At 37.3% G+C, this 14997-nt stretch overlaps 1 protein-coding gene across 1 annotated transcript in view; it reads left to right on the forward strand.

Annotated features, from left to right (window-relative positions):
* Positions 1-14997, forward strand: part of GPHN (gephyrin) — a 280857-nt gene that overhangs the window by 108727 nt on the left and 157133 nt on the right. The window contains exon 3 of the mRNA XM_084288411.1: positions 1450-1507. Coding sequence (XP_084144537.1) covers positions 1450-1507 — 58 coding nt within the window. The remainder of the gene's footprint in view (positions 1-1449; positions 1508-14997) is intronic.

A 14997-nucleotide genomic window follows, 5' to 3' on the forward strand; every position in this document is an offset into this window, starting at 1 on the left:
TTTGAACAAAGAAGGATGCATTGAAGAGTAAAAGCTCACATTTGTACTTGCTGTGGTGAAGAAAGAGTCTGTTTTCTCTCATGTTCCGCTGCATTGATGAGGAGCAGCTGTGGAAGTTGCAGAAGACATGGGAGAGAACCGTCACTATGCTTTGTCCCATTCATGAGCAGTTTGAGCATAGAAGTGTTTGGATCCCATCTCTACTTTGGTAACCACAGCTGGTATTACTTAGATCAGTGGTGAGCTTTAGAACTGACTTTTCCTAAGCAAACTATCTTCTGTCTAGAGCCTTCAAACTGTTCAGTTTTGAGAGTGACTTGCCTGTAGAAATTTGGCAGGCAGGACTTAGGGGAGATCCATAAAGTACTTTCTCTGTTAGTCTTTTCTTCCCTTTTTAGGTTGAGTAAGCACTATGTGTAATAATTTCAAGATAAAATGTAAGGAAATACATCAATGTAGAAATGCTGACAATTGTAAGGGAAACATCTCTTAACGGGGATAATACAGATACACATTTGATAGCTTTCCTTGGCTTTACAATAAATAATTTCATATGTGATTTTTGTTTCTGTAGGACCCAGAAAGCACTAGTGTTGCTGTACAGAGCCAGCAGGGAGGTCATTAATGCCATTATATTTTTAGATCTGAATTGTCACTACCAATGATGCTGCTTCATAAAATAAAATAAGCCATGTTTGAATGTCTCTGGGGAAAATATAATATTAGCCATCAAGGATGTACCACTATGTGTATAGTACATGCTGTTTATGCATCCTCAATGTATGAATGATTTTTTACTATAACCTTTTGCAGGACGCAGGCAAAAAACTGCCTTTTATCGTAGCTATTCAGCAAGTTCAATGTGGAACGAAAAAACTGTTTTTCTAGATCAGTGCTTACCATTGCACTTTTTATTACTAATCATGATCTCCAGAGACTTAAAACATGGAAGCCATTGAGTCTGTGCGGTTTGTGATACAATTTGTGTACAATTAAGAAATGTCAATATATAGAATTGGTTCTGGATGCGTTTAAGTCAATATAGCAGTTCAGTGAAACACTGAGCACAAAACTTGTCAGGCTTTAAATATTTAAACTCATCTGTACAACTTAGAAAACAAATGAGATAGTAGAATATGGTGGCTGATGGCAGTTAATGTACAGAATAACATCCTGGTGATGGTAATTCTGCTTGGTAATTCTTCCCTTTCGGTCTAGTGAAGGACATCTTGTTTCTAATGCTTATTTTAATCACATGAAGAAGAAAGGAAAGGTGTTTTGGTTTTTTTTGTTTGTTTTGTTTTGTTTTTTCTGTTGTTTTGGGGTTTGGTGGGGTCTACCTCCTAGTTGGTAGGAGGGATTTCTGTGTTTGGGAATGACTCGTGGCATCATTAGCATGCTGTGCTTTGTGGTACTGTTTTTGAGAATATTTTCTTCTCCCAATTTCAGGTTGGGTGGGACTATATCTGCATACAAGATAGTGCCGGACGAAATAGAAGAAATCAAGGTACAGTATTACTACCTTTCAACATTGAATTTATTTGCTTGGAGAATTACAGAAATGCTGCATAAAAAAGTCTGTGTTGTTTCTTGCTTTAAGACACATAAAGAGTATATGACCTTTCTTTACTATCCTGTTTGACAAATTCTGAAGATAGGAAACAAGAATGATAATAAGTATTAATTATCTGAACTGATTACTTTTCTAAAAAAATATCTCAAGTTAAAAATTAAAAATGAAATTGAACATTTGTCCTTTCCAGGTGTTTTAAGTCCCTCTTTTAATCAATAAAACATATCTTCTGTAAGTGTTCATCCTGATATCTTTTGTACATCCAAAACATTAAAAATTGTCCATTGAAATCTTAGGTTTTTTACTATTAAAAATTTTTGTTAATAATCGTTTTCTTCCAGTTTATTAATTGATTATTATATTTACACTGCTGAAACATTTTATTGTCTACTCAATTCTAATCTAGTGTCATAGAAAGAAAAAAGAGAAGTGGTGTCAACAGTAAAATCCTTAGATCCATGTATAGGCATCTAAAAGAGAATTTTAGAAGTCCAGTTTACCTTCAGCTTATGTGGACTTCAGTAGGGTTGATGCCAAAAACTTGTGTAAATCAATGCATCTATGTTTAGATACCTGAATACAGATGCAGGACTCTTGTCAACATTGACATAAAAATAAATAAATAAATACAAATGTAGAGACCTTTTGCTTCTGAGATCAAAAGCACATTCAGTTCTTTCATTATTATCTCTGTCTTAAAAGAGGATAGAATGAAATCTTTGATACTCAAAACCGTCAACAGGTCTTTGACTTCGAGGGGTGACAACAATAATTATTGAAGCTTAACTCCAACGCAACGTGCATTTTAACAACATTTACTTTAGCTGAGTCCACTCATGCCAAGTACTTTAGCAATTCGTGTCAATTTTGTTCTTAAGTGGAGTAAAAGATTGGTGTTTTATGGGAATTTGGCCTATATCTGATAGCATGGCCTGTGTAACTGGTTCTTTATCGGCAATCCTTTGGATTGACATTTAATTATTCTTACCAATTACTTGCTGATGAGGATAACTTAATCTGTTGTGCTGTTTCACATATTTATTTTCAGCTGTGCAAAGAGATTCAAGAATAGTGTAAAATCTAGTAAATGGAAGTGGTTGCATAATCATTTGATCTAGACATGATTTTGCAGTGTATAAAATTGTGAGGACTTATTTCTCCTCAATGAACATCAAACAAGTAGATACAAGTAAATTACAATACAATGTAAGTAAATACAGTGTATCTGCATCAGAATCAATGCCATCACTATCATAATCAAGATCAAAATATATTTCCTACCTCTGAGATTCACAGATTCCTCTATTCGGAATTGCTAAGAGTAATGTGATTTATTAGGGTAGATCCAACATTTAGCCTTTAGTATTAGAAAGAAAGAAAGAAGGTTTTCAAAACTTATTGAAGTTGATTAATATTTTCATGACATTTTGAGAACTGCACCACCAAACTATAAAAACAAAAACTCACGAAAACCCTAAACCACAGACTTCCTCCTTTATTATAGCAAAATGTCAATGGGTTTGGATTTCTTAATGTTCAAGACAGAGAAATGGAACTGATATTTCTGGCTTCATTGTGCAAGCAGAATTCAGTGAACAAAGAAAAATGGAGTGCTAGGAAATAAGAAAGAATTTTATTTTTAGGAAGTTATTGTGTTAAGTGTGATCAATAGTCACCGGAATGTGCCTTTCCCCACGCCTGCTAAGGAAGCCTCTTCTGATTTTTCTGCTCTCTCTTACTCAGCTGGTGTTCAGTTTAAATGCCTGAGATCCTAGGGAGCATCAAAGGGGTTAAGAACCTTCCTCATTGATCTCTGTTATGCCAGTTTGTAAGTGTGAAGGGAGGATTGTTTTGTTCTAAGTCAGGCCTATTCAACATGACTGGAAAAGTAACCTGCTTTACTTGTTTCTGGTAACTCACTTGCTTTGTTCAGCTAATGTGTTTTTTTCAGGTTGTGACAGAAGTCAACCTCCTATCACATCTTATCTGACTGAATTTCTCAAGCTGTAATACAGCAGATGTTATTCATAGGAAATGAGGCACTGATGGTAAATGCTATGACACAATAGCAGCAAGCATAATAGACAAATCTATTATTAAACATGGAAAAATATTTTTACGTACATATGAATACCAGCTGCTGAACAGGGAGACTGAGTACCTTGCAGCAAAGACAGGGGGAGTCTTAACTTCAGAAACTTTTTCCAAGCAAACCTTTTGGTATCTTGTGTGACTCGGAGAACAGCTTGTATAATCCAGTATTTGATACCAATATTACACGATTTGAAGTAGCTTTCATCTCTGAAATATGCAACAAATGATAGAACCTCTAAGTGTCAAAGTGCTGTTTCAAAAGGATAAACCCATTTTTTGATTAATTTACTCTGACGTAGTCAAAAAGAAGTCACAGATATATCTTTAGATCTATATTAATCTCCTTAATAGCAACCATGTGCTCGGTTTCATGTGTTGTATAAGACAGTAAAAGTTAAAACAACCTGATTAAAAATAAAAAGGCCAAGGAGAAGTGAGAGTTGAAGTTTAATGAGAGTTAAAGTGATGGAGCAGGGTTTAGGGGAAACGTATCATCCAAGTTCCCTGTGCCAGTGAGTATCTGGAAACAGCTAAAGTAGGCACATAAGGTGTAGTCTTTTTCAGGGTTAGGGACAGTTTCGTATATTTCTGGAGCCTTTCTGCTGTTTTGCTGGCTGCAGAGTCTTTAGACTTTGTAGCCTTCTAGATTTTAAGTGCTTGGAATTCCCTTAATAGAGGGATATTTAGAAGAAAAAAAAAAAGGAACAAAAAAACCCTCCCAGCCAACATGGGTTCATGAGGGGTAGGTCCTGCCGAACAAATTTGATTTCCTTTTATGATAAGATCACCCATCTAGTTGATCAAGGAAAACCAGCTGATGTGATCTTTTCGGACTTCAGCAAAGCTTTTGACATGGTTTCCCATAGGATCCTACTGGACAAAATGTCCAGCATACAGCTAAACAAAAACATCATCCAGTGGGTGAGCAGTTGGCTGATGGGCAAGGCTCAAAGGGTTGTGGTAAATGGGGCCACATCTGGCTGGCGGATGGTCACTAGTAGGGTCCCTCAAGGCTCCATCTTAGGGCCAGTTCTGTTCAATGTCTTTATAAACGATTTGGATGTAGGACTAGAGGGTGTTTTGAGCAAATTTGCTGATGACACCAAACTTGGAGGAGTTGTAGACTTGGCTGAGGGTGGGAAGGCCTTGCAGAGAGATCTGGACAGATTGGAGAGCTGGGCGATCACCAGCCACATGAAGTTTAACAAGTGCCGCATCCTGCACCTGGGATAGAGCAACCCTGGGTTTACGTACAGACTGGGCGACGAGACGCTGGAGAGCAGCCCCGCAGAGAGGGATCTGGTGGTTGTAGTTGACAGCGAGTTGAATATGACCCAGCAGTGTGCCCTGGTAGCCAGGAAGGCCAATCGTAGCCTGGGGTGCATCAAGCACCGCATCGCTAGTCGGTCGAGGGAAGGGATTGTCCCACTCTACTCTGCGCTGGTGAGGCCTCACCTTGAGTACCGTCTGCGGTGCTGGGCTCCACAGTACAAGAAGGACATTAAACTGTTGGAGAGTGTCCAGAGCAGGGTGACAAAGATGATGAAGGGCATAGAGGGGAAGACATATGAGGAGTGGCTGAGGGCAGTGGGCCTGTAGAACCTGGGGAAGAGGAGGCTGAGGGGAGGCCTCATCGCAGTCTACAACTTCCTCACGAGGGGGAGTGGAGAGGCAGGTGACCTATTCTCTGTAAACACCAGTGATAGGACCCGCGGGAATGGTGTTAAGCTGAGGCAGGGGAGGTTTAGGCTGGACATCAGGAAGTTCTTCACCGAGAGGGTGGTTGCACACTGGAACAGGCTCCACAGGGACGTAGTCACTGCACCGAGCCTGAATCTGAATTTAAGAAGCGCTTGGACTGTGCACTTAGTCGCATGGCCTAAACTTTTGGGCAGACCTGTGCAGTGACAGGAGTTGGACTTGATGATCCTTATGGGTCCCTTCCAACTCGGGATATTCTGTGATTCGATGAAAAAGGAGAGAAGGAAATAAAAGAGAAAGCAAGTGAGATTATTGGAGTGTTACATGTGGAGAGGAAATAATCTTCTTCCATGCACAATAGTTGAGAGTTATTTTACTTCAGAAGTATCCCTCTCCTATTTTAAACATGAAATATTAAGGGTTTTGATGCGGTAGAATATGCAAGAAGTATAGTGCCATTCTTATTATATGATTTATCTTGACAGGTTGCTGAAATAATTTCTAGGAGTTGAATAACCATGTTTTCTGATAGTCCTTGCAAAGTAAACTGCTTACTTGAACGGCAAAGGGGGGTACTTTGTTAGGCAGAGAGCAGTAATTACCATGACAAATAAATAAGAAGTCATTTTGACAGCATTTCCATAAATTCTTGAAAAGGTGGTAGATTAACTTCTTTTAGAGCTCAAAATAGGTTATGGGGAAAACAAGAATGCAGATGCATTGATTTTGTTAATGCATGTAATTATATCTTAGGCAGAATACTATTGTAAGCATAGACTGTCTCTCTGAGTTTGTGGAAAAGGAAAAACTCTGTAAGCCATAATATGCCTGTCAGTTGAAAAGTATCCTTAGAAGATAAAAGAAATGCATGTTTCTAAATGTATTGGTAATTTCAAAAATAACCTGTATAATGTGTGTATGTCTGTGTATATGCATATATATAAGAATTTTCTTGTCCATATTGCAATACCCAGTAAATTTTAATGTGTTTACAAGGTTTCCTTTCTGGAGTGTTCAGAATATTTTCATCACTGTATGTGAGTGTATATAAATGATTTTACCGTGTGTGTGTATGTACTGTCAGATCATATACTGGTCTATCTAGAATACTGTCTGTGCATACATGTATGTGTGCCTTTTTCAGTAAGAGTGGTCAGTGTTGGGAATAATCAAAGGTGTGCATTCACATTACCAAAATTGTGTAGTGACTTGAATATTTATAGGCATATGAATTAGGAGTATTTATGTCAGAAGTGATCAGTACCTCAGTGTCTCAGCATCTGCATCAGTCAGGACTGCTGTTGCATTCCATGCTGCAACTTTACTTCCCTGGATTTTTGTCATAGGCGCTTAGTTTCCCAAAGTGAGAGAGCACTCAACGGGTAATCATACAAACACATCATTACTTGTTCCCCTTCTCAAAACTTTTCTAGAAGGTAGAAATGTCTTCCATCACAGGATCTTCAGGATCTTCTCTTCAGTCAGAGAAACTATCAGAGAAAGAAAACCAGAGTGGATGCCTACATGGATGTACTGCCTCTCATTTAATGCATTCCTGTCACTTTTCTACACCAGATGAAGCAATGGGACTTCATTTGCAGTACCTGCTGATTTTAAAATGCTGCAGGAACTGATGAAGACATTAAATTCAGGAATTACAGCATACTTCTGAGAGAGTATAACTACAGTCATGCTTTCTTTAGACTTCAGTTCATATCAAAGTTATTTGTCTTGTAAACAAGGAGCTTTTCAGACTTGCAAAAATGCATTAGCAGATTTCAGCCTTGCTCATACACTGTAGTACTATGTTGTACCTGAAGGAGAAGTCTTCCAAGCCAAATAATTAGATATACGTAGGGACTGGTGAGCATCAGGCAACATCAGTCTGGAATAAAAAAAGAAAAAAAAACACCTTTCCCTTCAGTAGCCTTTACAAATAAGTTTTCAAAGAGGTTCAAGCTGCTGAAAGTATGCACTCCCACCAATTCCGTTACTGAGAAACATAAAGCACCTAGAAGCTTTACTATCTATGTTGTGGGAAGGACAATTCTGGTTCTCAGATTTTCTGCCAGTCCTTTCCTTCTGTTACTTCTCCGATATTAATTAATAACTCATGACACGTGAGTTCTTACTGAATGGCACAATGTAAACGGACATTATCAGTTGAATGTCTAATGAGTATTAACAAGGAGTATCACCATATGCTCAAAATATGCCTGACAAGTGGAAAAAGATTTGAAGAAAATGTGTGATGGTCACATGTTCTTCCATGATTAGGACTGCCCAACATGCTGGACTCAAAGCGAGGGCTTGTCTTTTAACTCCCTTAATGTGCACGTCAGAATCTGACACTCCACTCAACACCGTAATTATGTCAATGCAACCAATACAAAGAAAGTTTCAAAAAGAATTTGCAAGTCGTTCAACCATTAACAAAACAGACATTATTCTGCCATCTCAATTTAATGTATAAAATCCCAGATAAGCTTCCAGGTTTGGATCTTAATTCTGAATTAATTAATTAATTAATTAAAATGAATTCTTAATTAATTATGAATTTCCATAAAGAAGACAAATTGAGAACTGGGATGTGTTATGTTAGATCAACCTCATGTCTCATCATGCTTCCCTCTAATTAAAGTTCACCTGAAGTGCACAGAATTTTTTTCCTAAGCTAATTTCTAAACTCTGTGTTGGCACAGTCAATCACTGATCAGGATTCTTTTCCAAGCTACATATGACTCACAAAAAATGTAAATTGCATTGTTTAGATGACAGAAAGACCTTTGAGTTTTTGCTTGCTGTATGAATTGTTAAAAGATGTTACAGACTTTTTTTGTTTCCGTGATGGAGAGAATGAGATGAGAGGTTTGCATGTGAAATGATGTGACAAAATCTTCAAGAACATTATTATGAAACAACAAAAAAAATGCTTTCCTTTAATTGTTTGTCCATCTGCATTCACACTATAAGCACATGTATAGAGAGTCACTCAGGCTGGAGATTTTGTACCCCTTGCAGTACTGATAGTGTGCTCGTTCTCCCCCATGCCCTGTGTTTATACACTCTGTTCTTCTAGTTCGTGTCAACAGCTGGGTATTTACATTATATTGTATCATTACATTGTATTTTATTGCTTCTAGTAGGCTGTTTTCCTTCTCATTAGATCTTTATTGATTTAAGTTAGTTTTGTTTCTTCTAAAATTGACACCCACCCCCCTTTAATTTTGGCACAGTCTGTATAAACTGGATTCTGGCTTAGAAGCCAGACTTTGAACGCCAAACCTAGTTGTGCTCCTGGAACCGCTGTCCAGGCACACCCTTACTCCAGCAAAATATGTTTCATAAGAATGCCTTTTCTATTGTGCTTAGAAAGTTATTCCTGGACGGGCTTTTGGTCTGTTTCTTTCATCTTCTGTTGCTTAGGGACATTTGTGGCTTTCGTAGACCTCTCAACTAAGAAATTGCCTGCACAATGGCAATATAAAAGCAACCATGGCCAAAGTGTTGGTGTTGCTTTTCTCTGATTATAGGACAAAGGGTTTCAGCCCCACACTTGTGGATGTTCCTGGCATTTAATGGGATTTCTTACAGGCTCATGCAATTGCTGCCACTGCTGGTATTATGGACATATTCCGTTTTTCCTCTCTGCCTTTCTGCTTCAGTTTTGCCTCGAGAGAGGTGCACAATATAAACCAAGCAACTGCAGGGGAAGCTGAGCATCCATTCCTTTTGGCATCTAATGTTGAAGAGGCTCATCCACTATTTTTGATTTGGAAGAAATGCTAGCAGATATCTGAGGGTGTCCCAAATCCCTTTATATCTTTAGTGATTAAATTCTGATCACTATTATGACTAGAGTGTATATCAAGCACCCCTCTTCTGTTCCAGCAAGAGCTTCAAATGCATTCTTCAAATGATTTCAGATGTCTGGACAAAAAAGTATACTCACGAGCTGCCTACATGGAAATAGGAATTACCAGTCCTTATTTTTCCAGCTATCTTCATCTTATGTTTCATAGCCTCTGTGGCTTCAGAGACTGCATGGCTCCAGACATGAAGTGCTATACTGATGACATAAAATGATTTTAGCAATGCTATATACTTCCCAAAGCAAACAAAACAGTTCTGTAGATATTCTGCAAAGACAGAAGTATCTCTAGGATGAAAAAAAGAAAGAAGAAAAAAAGCTGAAAGTTAATTTATGAGACAAACTAGTATATTGTTGATCTTTAAAGCCTTTGGTTAGCTGGAGTTTAAGCATTCTTTGTGCTGCTGCCCTTAAGAGGGAAGATCAACATGCATTAGATTTTTCATTGCTGCAGTCCTGTTAAACCTTTCTTAGAAATGAACATTAGAAATTAGAAACAAACAAGAGGTAATAATCTTGTTCACAAATCTCTTCTTGTTTTTCAGCAAGCTTGTATTAAAAATGAGGTCTCAGCTTCTCTCTGTGACCATAGTAACCAATTTTCTTTGACTTCTTCCTGTCTTTCTTTCATGCTCAGTTTTTGCTATGTACATATTTCTACCATTCATCACCTGAAACCTGGTTAGGTCTTGGGGTACCTGCTTATTTTGTCTGCACAGTTCTTTTCATCTGATCCAGTACAGCGGGCAATGCCTTCTGTGGCTTCCTTCTCACTTGAAAGGCCAGTTTTGAAGTGGGATCACACTTAGCCTGGATGAGATGAGAAAACATGGCTCAGCTTCATTAAGCAGCAGATTGCTTTTGGCAAGTAGATAAGTAAATCAAATCTATATAAAAGCCCTAGTCGTTTTCCATGTGACCTGTTACATTAAGGTTTGTTTGGTTATATTTGCCCTGTAAGAATGTATCTTGCTGACTCCTTTTTTGAGATCTATCGAAGAAATTTAATGCTGTCCTATCGTAACTGCTCATATTGTAACTGGCTAGGGGGTTGAGTGAGTTGCAGTAAATAGATCTCTCAAAGTTCTTTCTTTTAAGATTGTCAAAAAAGATGAGTACTGGTAGTGTGTGTGTATATATATGCATGTATGTATTTGTCAGTATATTATATGTGGACTTTTTTTTTTTGTTATTTTTTTTTAAGAAACCTTCATATTCTACAGCTATTTACAGGTAGTGTCTTAGTGAATTACGGAAGTGATTAGATGTAGAGAAATGGAGTGTAACTATAGGAATAAGGACATTGAAATACTCAGTGGTTGGGTGACAAACTGTCTGATGCAATTCAGTGGAGATAAATGTGTATGGGAGGTGTGAAAAAATCCTAAATTTGCATATAAAACAGGGGACTTTGGTTTATTGCAATCCCAGAATGAGGTGCTAAGGTGGATACTATTAGCCCAGTGTTCAGGAGCAACTGCAGAAAAGGAAAGAAGAGAAAAAAAAAAATAAAAAATGAATGATTAGGGAATGATTAGGAAAGGAACAGACCAGAACACAAAACCGTATCTGATATGCATGAGCCTCAGGTGTCCCACCACATACAAGGGTGTGCGAGGGTCTGATCCCCCAGTCACAGCAATGACATAGTATGGCTGAAAAAGGTTTAGAGTCAGGGTATAAGAATGATCTCATTGGCAGAACCACTTGCATATGAGGAACAGATGAAGAGAATGAAGCAGAAATGCCCACAAACAGTACAAGTGGTTGCATTTCCACAACACTCTTTCATAGTTTTACTGCAAATTTTAAATTAACTCTCATGCTTAATTTATGCAAATTGGAAGACTGACACAGCAGGCACTGAAGCCTTGACAGTATGTCTTCTATTTGTTAACAAATAGTGATTTTAAGGACAAAAAAAAGGAATTCCTACTAATAGAAAGTATTCACTTAAAACTGCTGAAGTTGAAACCTTATCTGATCATAACACAGCAGTCATCTCTTTTTCAGAAACTGGTTCAGTAGATTGCATTTTTTCTGAAAAAAAAAAGATTTATAGCTAGTAGAGTGCAGATAATTCTGCTAAAATAGTGTAGTTTATTTTGCTATCATAGTATGTTTTCTGTGTGGATGCTTTGTTACGTTTTAATGGTTTGATTGGAATAACGCAGGTTGGAAGACATGGAAGATGACACATGCCTCCCTGTCATATGCAAGCTTCTAATCTGTATTGAGAGTGATGCTTAGTACTTGAATGCATGAGTACAACTAATTAAACTTCTCTGGTGATTATTTTTTTTGTGGTACCCTAATCCTATTAGTCATTATTTACCCCATCATATGCATAATCCACTGTCTAAAACAGGTGAGGAAAAAATTGATATTGTTTAACAGAAAACTAATAAAAAACTTCCTTCCTAGAAATTTCATAATGGAATGGTATAGAATAGACTCTACAGAATAAACAGATGTGTTGAGCCATGTGGCTGGAGGCATTTTGTTTGCTCAGATGCTTTTATTTTCAGATGCACAAGATGTATCCAGATGAGCTTTCATGCAGATGAAGCTATATTTAAGAACAGATACAAAATCGAAAGTTTTAAGTGAATTCTCTATTTTATTGAGTATGCCAGATAAGTGGCTCATCTCATTTCTGACAGTACAATAGAGGTGGAAAGTTGGCTTGACTGATCTCTTAAAAGCTTCCACAAATGGTTTTCTTCCAGCTAAACAAAATCAAAGCAAAAATTGTGGAGACAAAGTTAAAAATGGTTTCCTTAGCCATAGTCATCTCATCCCTACTGCCAAGAGCTGAACATTTATTTTGGACTATGTCTACGTTATCAGTTCCTGCAAAATGGTAAAAATGCATCTGTAAAGTAAAACCTTTGGTGCTCAGAATCCTACATCCATGTCGGATGCTCTTCAGTGTGTTTTAATTTAAACTACTTCTAGTATGATTCTGTGAACATTGTGGAACAGCTGGAGTGGACTACATATGCTGCTGAAGTCCATCTTCCAAACAAGTTTTATCTGGAAGGATTCCAGTTCAGGATTTAAAGCCTGCTTTGCAATACGCACCAAAGTCAGAGTCAAAAGTACACTGCTCTTAGGAACTAGCAGGCTGTGGTAGAGATGTCCTCAGCCTCCAGGACATATTTTTGTACCACAATATATCAAGATTACAAATAGTTTGAGATTCATAATATAGTACTGTCATTACCCATGCAATACTATCTCCTGAGCTTTGTACTAGAGTACTTAGCTCAGTATCAAGCTGGTAAACTGACTCAAAAAAAATAAATTCTAGACCAGCGGTCTCCAAATTTCTTTGACTGTGCACCTCTAGCTGTAAAAAATTGTGAGCATGCATCCCCAGTATGTGAACATTTATTTATTTACAAATTATATACAGATACTTCTGAAGTTCTCATATTTTTTTCCAGTGGCTTGTCTTGCATATCCATGCAGCCCACTTTGGAGACCACTGATCTCACCTATTGAAACAATTTACTGGTTGAAGGAACATCGCAACAGTTAGTAATAGAAACCAGTCACGAGTCTTTTTAGCTGGCTTCTAGATTGCTCAGTCCTAATCGCTCCATAGAGGATAGAATTCTTAAGATGCATTTTGAATTCTCCCACGCTTTAGTTTTACATAAGTCCAGTTTCAAGTCATTTTACCGCCATGGTGGTCATAAGTTTCTCAAAGTAATCCAGCATTCAAGATTTCATCTGAGGTGTTTACAGAAATGAAAAAAAAAAAAAAAAAAAAAAGAAAAAACACACACACACAAAAACAAACAAACAAAAAAAGACAGAAGTGTTCCTTCAACACATTAATATCTATCTTAATGAAAATCCTCTTGCCAATAAGTTGTTGAAAGGGTCGAGAAAAAAATTGCAGGAGGAAGGCTTTCCAATGTTTAAAATGCTATACAGCATCAGGAAGGAAGCCCAATTAGATGTATTAATTGACTGAAAGGAATAAAGTCTGCTTCTATAACACAAGCAGAAAGGAGAAAAAAGCTGTCCCAAGAGCTTCCCACTTCTCTCTCTCTCTCTTTTTTCTTTTTTTTTTTTTTTTTTTGTGAGATAAAAGCCTTATTTTGTTAATTAACATTGGTAACCACATTTTATCTAGTTGTCTAGTTTGTGCTAGCTGTAGTTTATGGAATTCCTTCTCTTCACGGCTTTTATATAGAGGGGCTAAGAAGCGATGCTGCAGGGTGAGAAGCCAGACAGGAGGGCAGGGTGCAGGTACTGCCTGAATGAGATGGGTCCGTCTCGGGTGCAGGTGTCAGAGGCCTGAGGAAGTAGGATCAGTTTGGACAAGTATCTAGAGAATTATGACTGCAACAAAAGCCAGTTATTTTTGCCAAGGTGGAGACAACACTGATTGCTATTTGATTGGACATTATTATCAGCATTATATATTTTGCTGCAAGGTTGCATAGTTTGCTAACAGAGTGTTTTGATATTACGCTACGTTTGATGTAATTTGAAGTGGCTAAGTCACAATATTTGCTTTTCTGGAACATCTTCAAGCTCCATGTGGAAGTATTTCCTAGCATGTGCCTATCTAGGCAAGAAACATGAGTGATTCCGAGTCAAACACTCATATGAGGTTAAAATTTGATGTTTCTCTTTTTTATTGTTCCTGTCCCTGGGCTTTTGATACATTCTTTTTCTGAACACCTGTGTGATAAAATAGGTAGCATTTTGATTTTATTTCCCATGACAGCGTTCCTGTACCTTTGATTTATCAGCAGGATTTTCAGAAACAATGTGACTTAATTGTCCTTAGAGAAATGTATGAGGGAGAGAATGCCACTGAATCATCAGTTCAATAAAGGTGCAGTGGTTGCAGAGTTTTAAAGTATTTTCACATTAAGAATACGCAAGGATTTATAGGATTGGTCTGTCAGAAATGTTTGCATTCAATTTCAGATGCCTCATCATTCTGACAAACTTAGGTGGAATATTAAAACCGCAAAGGTAATGAGTATTTGCTTGTGCCATTTCTGCATAGGCTGCCATTTCTGTTTTCTTTTGGTACTTATCATCTGCTTTGTTACTGTTTTTACCCTCTGTCAAAATAGCCTTGAATTTAAAGATTGCAAATATTGTAACATTTTAACAGTTTTGCTTCCTTATTATGATGACATAGCCCACTCTACCAAATGCAAGTGTGGAAATTTGTACTGCTCAGTATTGTCACTTGAAAGGGTTCTTCTGCATTCTTCCAGTGAAGTGGTCTTATTAGATGAATATTATTTGAAATCAGTGAGGATTATTTAATATTTATCAGTCTTGAAAATGAAGCTATGTATTTAAGGATATCTTATGAAGATAAGAGCTTACAACCAAGATGCTTTTAAAATTCTTGTCCTTCTTTGATAAAAATAGAAAACAATTCTTTATGAATTTGGGGAGAGGAATGTGTTCTGTGCTCTAATAAAAATTTATAAGGAATAATGCTATATAGAAAAAGGCAGGGTGTAAAAATAAAGCTGAGTGTTTGGGATACTGAACCTAATGCTTTAGTTTTTCAGAGTACCTTAAGGCTGTAAAAGACAACAGACATTTGTCCTCGGGCTGTTTTGTAGGAAAGATGCTTAAGTTTAAAATCAGAGAACTGAAAAGAGCTGCTTTACATAAAAAAGCTTGCAATATCTCTAAATGTTGTGCAGAACTGTGAATGCTTCTGTAGGTGACACAACCAAAGGGATAGTTGTGTTTCAAAAATGTACTT

The sequence above is a fragment of the Netta rufina genome (genome assembly GCF_964035555.1).
Source record: "Netta rufina genome assembly, chromosome: 5".
Taxonomy (NCBI): Eukaryota; Metazoa; Chordata; class Aves; order Anseriformes; family Anatidae; genus Netta; species Netta rufina.